General features: G+C 40.3%; 1 protein-coding gene across 1 annotated transcript in view; it reads right to left on the reverse strand.

Annotated features, from left to right (window-relative positions):
- Positions 1 to 7,770, reverse strand: part of myo1d (myosin 1D) — a 97,500-nt gene that overhangs the window by 53,679 nt on the left and 36,051 nt on the right. The window contains exon 12 of the mRNA XM_032501500.1: positions 110 to 180. Coding sequence (XP_032357391.1) covers positions 110 to 180 — 71 coding nt within the window. The remainder of the gene's footprint in view (positions 1 to 109; positions 181 to 7,770) is intronic.

Consider the following 7,770-nt stretch of genomic DNA (forward strand, 5'->3'; position numbering starts at 1 on the left):
AGTAGGCAGGTCTGAGGCATGAATATGTAAAAATGTACAAATGTGGGAAAAGGAGCATGAATCATCGGTAAAAGCTTTTCCTGAATAAATAAAACTTGAAGAGACTTACACCACATCTCCTGCGTAGTGTCTGATGCGAAAGTCTCTGTCAAACTCCAAACTCTTGTCGGTTGGTGAGAGCTGCAGAGAAAGAGACAGATGGAGAAAGAGAGAGTGAGCAATAATAAAAACCATCTCAGATCAATGCATTAAACGTGCAAAGGAGTTTATACTGTAAATCTTGTTCTGCCTCTTCAGACCAATTAAAAACCTTTGTCCCTGGGGTGCCTTAGTAGCTCACATGGCAGAGAGTGTGCACCAAGGCTGAGTCCTTACTTCAGCGGCCCAGGGTTTGAGTCCGGCCCATGGCCCTTTACTGCATGTCCTCCCCCCCTCTCTCCCCACTTTCCTGTCTTCAACTGTCCCACCCATTAAAAGGACAAAATGCAAAAAAATCCCTTTGCGTTATGTTTTATTGCCACCCTCTGTTTTAATTAAATGACATCCAACTATTAAAATAACCAATGCCTTTGAGATGACATGCAGCCTAATGTTCAATCAGAATTACACAGCTATCAATGTGCGGAATAGTGAAGTTTAACAACTTCCAGCAAACAGCTGTGTTGCTGCTGTCAGACCTGTGAGATGCACTCTTTCTTCTAACCATGATAAATTATGCATTTAATAGTCATCATCTGTAATAAATCCAATACAGTTGATACACTAGATGAAAACAAGTGCAGCCAATAGATAATAGATAAGATAATAACTGAATATTCGATATGTGTTGCTATGCGAGGCCTTCCTGGCACCTGACAGCAGTCATGACCAGGCCCTTGTTTTTGGATAACAAAGAATCAGAACAAATTTCTATGAATGTACAAGTTTCCCAAAGCAGTACTAAAGAACCAGCACACAGGGTCCTATAAGTTTCATGAACATGCACATCATCTTATGAATGTTATTCTGTAATTTGCTTTCTGAATTAGACCTACCGTTTATAAATGTGTACAAAAACAACACTACAAAAAATTAAAAAGAAAAGAGAAGATATGAAACTGAAATAGTCGGAAAAGCATTTTAATCACTAAAGGTGGTGTATCTTTATTAATCTTAAGTACAGTGCATGTACACATGTGGTTTTTCCCACTTCGGGACAATTTGGGTAAATTCCATCTTCTAAATTTATGAAAAAAGTAGAATTTCAAACATACTGTCTGGATTCTGAAGCAGCCCTTTTATCATTTCTTTATACAGGTTAAAACAAACACTAAAAATGATTTGCAAAACTGCAGAGCCACTGCAGACCAGATGCAGTGATGCGGAAAACTCCGACGCTGTCAGGGTGGCTGAAGTCTCACAGAAAAGAGGAGGCTGAGAGGGAGAGCAAGAAAGGAAGACGTGATGAATACAATTCAAGAATGGGGGCAACAAATGATGAGACAAGGAAGAGGAAGAGGAGGAGAGATGAATGGAGGGTGGAAGAGACAGTGCAAGCAAGAAAAAAAAGAGTGTGCGTGTGTGATACTGATGCCTGTATATAGGCCAGTTAGCAGGAGAGCAGGGTGGGAAGAAGCAGGAATAGAAATGTAAAAAGGTCTGTCACACCCTGACAACAGCTTCTGATGATTAGGCTTCCTCTTTCATCCACATCCGCAAGCTGCCTGTATCAAGTACGTTTGTGACGTGTTGTGCAGGGTACAGTAAAGTTATGTGTGTGTGTGTGTATGTGTGTGTGCGTGTGTGATTCACCAAAAGTATTATGGTATGACATCAGAGACTAGGGGGAGTGTGGGGAGAGTTGTGCTGTGCTCTTAAACAATCCCACAGAAAGAGAGAAGTAAAGAAAAAAGACTGATGTCTCAACAGTAATACAGATACAGAAAGAAAAGTACAGACAGATACATAATATGGCCAAAAGCATGTAAATATCCCTGGTCCGGGCCTTTAAATGACCCCATTATCCCATTTTAAATGAAATCTTAAAGGAATAGTTTAATAATGTTGCGTTAAGGTAAGCATTAGTTGGAGGAGGAGGTACAGAGACAGAAAATAACAAGAACATGGACGGTTGGAGACAAAATAGGCAAGAGACAAAATAACCAGAAGATGGTGGACCCACTGTCTCAAGTACACACTGTAACAGCACCCAGTGATACAGTGACAGGAAGGGTTACTACTGTTTTTTCCCCCCCAACCTGGACCCTATTTTCCTATGTTTTTGTGTCTAAGTGTCTGATGGGAACAACAATCTTTGACATTGGTCCAGTAGTAAGCGAGATCGCTCCAGTCAGCAGCGATAAAACAAGCTACAATGTAAGTTAACAGGGCAATTGTCCAATTTGTATTTACCTTGAAAGTTTTCGTTTTGCCGCTGACAGGCTCAGATTAATGTTCTAAGTGTCTGACAACATTATGGAAGGAATTTCTAAGGAGGTCAACATTTCTGTTAAAGAGTGAGATCTTTTTTTAAACATAAAAACATTTGCAAAATTGTGTTAGCTAAACCCACCAGACTCCATGTAAAAAAATAAAATAAAAGTAGACAGAAACAAAATAAAACTATGAAAAGCCATTTTGGGTCTACTTTCCACTTTTCCAACCATCACAAGTCTGGTTTTGGTTAAAACCCCACTTTACATAAATAAAAATATGTTGTCTCTGTACACGCTAACAGTATTGCTTTTTTAAAGGGAGTCTGGTGGGTTTAGCGCTAGCAGCTTCCGAGTTGTTTGTTTAAATAGGAAGGTCTCAAAGAGGTTTTAAAGGTCTCTCTCTGAAGGGATCCTTTCCATAATGTTGTCAGACACTTAGAATATTAATCTTTGCCTGTCAGTGGCAAAACAAGCACTTTTTTGAAGGTAAATACAAACTTGACAATTGCCCCATTAACTTACATTGTAGCTTGTTTTGCTACCGACTGCAGCGATCTTAATACTGGATCAATGTCAAAGATTGCTGTTTACACCAGGCTTGGTCAGCGCTCCTTACGCTACTGTGATTAAAGTAGTTAAATAAAAGATGTCATCCATATAAATTCATGCATTACCTAATTTAATCATCACATACAGACCAGGCCTCCAGGAGAGAACAGGTTGTTTAATCTATCTAATCTTGTGTGGTTCATATTATACACTGATTTATTGCTTGTCTTTTTAGAATAATACAGAAGACAAATAGCTCAAAAAATAATCACATATTAAATCACAATCGCAATATTGGTTGGGGAAAAAATTGCAATTAGATTATTTCCCAAAATTGTTCCCAACCCTACAACACAGTGTGTTCAACTACTTTGGGTCTTTGTAAAAAATATTGAATGACTCATCAGAGTGCTCTCAGGCACAAACAAACTATCAGACAATGACACCGACAGTGAAGGAAGGATCAATCCCGTATGAGACAAAATATTGCAAACACAATAAAAGCCTCACAGAAACGGACAGATTGATTTTAGAGTGATGAATGGTTCAGATCCAAAGCCTGCATCAAGACCACACAGGGCCCCACAGTAAATCCAAGGGAAATTGCTCATTTAAATCACAAAACTATTTATTACCTGGCACTTCAGAAAACTACTGAGGCATTGAAGTGCTTCCAGTGATAGTATCTGCAGTTTTTATTGCCAGCAGTAATGTGTTATTAAAAAACAATATTTAATGTTCACAGTTAGCAACACTTTCTATAATGTAGAGCTTAATAACGCACCAAATGCCGTTTCACTACGGTCTTAATCCTCAGTATCTTAATATCAAGCCTGTATGAGGATTTGACTGTCTCAAGATCTACTTGGGAATTAAGAACACACACACACACAAATAAATAGACACTTGCAGGAAACAAATACATGAATACACACAAACAAACAGAGAAGAGCGAGACAAACAGACAGACAGCATGCGCCTGCTGGAAGTCGCACTGCCTCTCATCCATCACAATCACACCAAACACCCGCACAACGCACACACACACACACACACACACACACACACACACACACCACACACACACACACACACACACACCACACAACACACACACACACAACTTGGCAGCTTTATTGTTAGCACCTCCTCTGTGCATTGGTTTCAGCCTAGTGTTAAGACTAAAGGGGTGATGGAGATGGCCAATGGATGTATGTATATGTGTGTGTGTGTGTGTGTGTGTGTGTGTGTGTGACTGATCGTGAAAAGGGCAGATGAATAGAAACAGAACAAGGTCAGAATGAATGAGAAAGGGAGGGATATAAGGATGAGCAAACAGGCAAGTGAGAGACCCCCTTATATTAAGAGTTTTTATTTTATAACTTTTTTTATTAAACAGCAAAAATAATGCTTCAGTATTATTACTGGTATTATTATCAGAAAGGTTTAGACAGTTAGAATAGAAACGGTCAACACCCCGATACCAGCAGCTAAACTCAACTAAATCAGTGCAGGAAGGCCCTCCCCTTAAAATAACCCTGGAGCAACACGCTTGCATGCTAGTAATGCTAATTCATGCAGAAAAACACTGAGCAGCTTCAGCCGGACCACTCCATGAATGTAAAGCAGGGACGGTGCGGAATAAGAGCAAATCCAGCAAGCAATCCCAGGACCAGTAAAACCTATAAAATAATATAAAATACCAGTAGCATGATCATTTCTCTGATACATTGTTTGGCCTTTGGAAATGTCAGCGCACATAGTGAAGAATGCTGCCGTTCTCTAATTTCATAAAAGCCCTAAAGGTGATCGTGGTCATGAAGTTGCAACAGTCCAAAACCCAAAGACGGTTACAATTAAATGAGATAAAGAAAAGCAGATAATCCTCACATTTGAGAAGCTGGAACTTGCTTTAAAAGAATTACTTAAATGAATAATCATTTATCAAAACAATTGCTGATACGTAAACAAAGGAATCTTAAAAAAAAGGTGCAACAGCAAAATAGTAATTCAGTCCTCAACAGGCACAAATCAACTGACAATGGATTGTCTGTAGAGTAGAAATAATTGATAGCCAGACAGCCAATTCAAGAGATTAATTAAGGAGATACAAAGAGGTTTCAGGCACAGTGAGACACAGAAACAAGACTGAGGTACAACAGATAGAGGAGCCAGAAGAAAAGGAATTGGCTTGAGCATGAGATGCAGTGAAGCAAAAAGGGTGAAGGGATGTTAGGGTTTTCACAGAAGAGACAGTAACATGAGTTGCAGAGAAAAACAGGAAATCTGTGAACAGAGGAAGCTGTGAGGTGAGAAGGTGAGAGACGAAATAATGAGAACACGGTGGACTGACTGTCTCAGGTACACACTATAGCACAGCACCTTGTGTTAGGGTGACAGGAAGCCACTGTAACAACGGAAAACACTTTCCCCTTTGGCTCTCATTACAGTGACGTGTCTTAAAGGTCCCACAGCATTAAAATGTCATTTCATGAGATTTTTTAACATTGAGTTCCCCCAGCCTGCCTATGGTTTCCTATTAGCTAGAAATAGTGATAGGTGTAAAGCAAGTCCTGGGTGTCCTACTCTGACTCTGAGTCTGATGGGCCGATATTTTCTGTCAAAGTGACGTCAAAATGAATGGCAGTCAATGGAATGCTAACGGCAGTGAGTGCTAGGTACCATCAAAATGGCGCCATAGGAGCTACCCTTTGTTGAGGCAGGCTCACCCCCTTCACATTAACCAGAGAGCATCCACACTTGGCATTTTAGCCATTACGAAATTGTTTGTTTGTGGTTAGAGAGAGAAATGTATAAGAGATATGCCAAACTATTGTATTTTTAAAGTGGTATAGCTATCTTGTTAATATCTTGTTAATTAGGCCAATGCGGGTAAATCAATAAGCAGTTTAATGGCAGTATTTGATTGAAAGTAGGGCTGCACGATATGAGCAAATTATCTAACTGTAAGTATGTTTGACTCATGTTGCGATTGAGATATAAATCACAAAATTGTAGGAAATAATAATTTTGGTATCATAAATCCCATTTCAATTAACACATATTACAATTCAAAAAATTAAATGATTATAGTGAGATATTTGCCAGGATCTGTACCAAACTATTGTTTTTCTTTAGTCTGTAGGATGCAATGTGTAGGATGCAACGTCTCTGCAGCACTAGAATACTTGATTCAGAATGATTTGACGTATAATTTGCCTTTAACAAAAATTGCTCCCCCCTGCTATTTGCATAATGCACTTTGATTATAGTATTAATTGTGCAGGGTTATTGAAACAATGTGATACAATATCCTCATTTGAACTGTCTCCGAAACTCCAATGTGAAAAGCGTAAAATATTTTGCCCTAAAATACAAAGTGAATGTTCTACTGTGTGGTCACTTGATTGTATGATTGAGTCTCCATCATTATCCCCTGAACTATCCTGGCAAATTCAACAGTTTTCTGCACCGGTCAGTTTGTAATCTCAGACGTGCGAGGACAGCTTTACACCCCAAACACTTTCTGACACTTCAGCCAGCCCTCCGTACAGACAAAAGGAAACGTGTTGGTGGGTAGACTTCTCTCTGGTAGAACAAATCAACTTTTTGTTGTGCACACACTGTACGTAGAATGTTTTGACACTATCACCTCTATCTGACTCTGCCCAACTCCTATCCACTTCTCTCCTGCGATCACTTTTCCAACAATCCTGTTTGCCACCTGTGACCTCCCGCTCTAGCCCCAGGACCAAAACAGCCATCTCATCTACAGTACGAGGGCACGAGCCAGACCTCCCGATGAGCAGCGTCTGACTGTCTCCAAACCTGTCAGGAACTCACAGCAGGTACCATGGGAGCGGATCCAGGCAGCAGATGAGGAGATGGGTTTTTCATGCCCAATGCACTGAGCTGCAGCTGTCAGGGTATTAAAACATTGAGTATCGTGCTGAATCCTCACTCTAGACTAGGGCTGCACGACATGTGGAAAATATGCTTTAATATTGCTGAATATCGCGAAAGAATAGTACTAAACTACGTATAAGAAAATGATGTCTTACTTTCTATATTGTGTAAAATAGGGGCCAATGACCAAGACTTGTTAATAAAATAATATCAAATGTATTTGAGAGTGGGGTGGACACAAACTGTATTTTGAAAAGTGTAGAGGTGGGGCTGTCCCCCCTTTCCTCCATGGAAATTACGCCCTAGAGCACAACACACCTAACACTCATTGCACGGCTGGCTGCTTCATGTATCCACAGCTCCGGGCTCTAATAGCGATCAATTACACTTCCCTATGTGTCCTTGCTGCTATTGCTGACCTTGCGACTCCCGTGAGCTAATGAACAGAATATCTCGGTGATTAGCATCACCAACACATGGCCCCTAAAAGCATGGCCCCTACAAGCTTTACCACTTAGCGCAGACCCCCTACATACACACACACTAACATCATATCCCATTAGTGTGCTACACCTGTGCCCGCCACATGCGGCTGAGACACTACTGAAAAGTAGATTTGGAGGCAGATGAGAAAATTCAACAAAAAATTGAATGAGGAAGTGAAGACAACAGAGAGCTACTGAAGGAGGGATTGTTTAAGAAAAAAACTAAAGAGAAAGTAGGGAGAGGCAGGAAATGAAGCTGCCAGCCAGGATGGGCGCGCCAAAAGAAACTACTGTGTCAGCACATAATTAAAAGTTATAAATAAAAAAGGGACATCTGGGAAGATCAAAGAACAAACAGTGAGAAAGGAGAGTGTGGGGATAAGGGAGTGAAGGAGGTGAGTTACGCCTAAAACGCA

The sequence above is a fragment of the Etheostoma spectabile genome, chromosome 21 (assembly GCF_008692095.1).
Source record: "Etheostoma spectabile isolate EspeVRDwgs_2016 chromosome 21, UIUC_Espe_1.0, whole genome shotgun sequence".
NCBI lineage: Eukaryota > Metazoa > Chordata > Actinopteri > Perciformes > Percidae > Etheostoma > Etheostoma spectabile.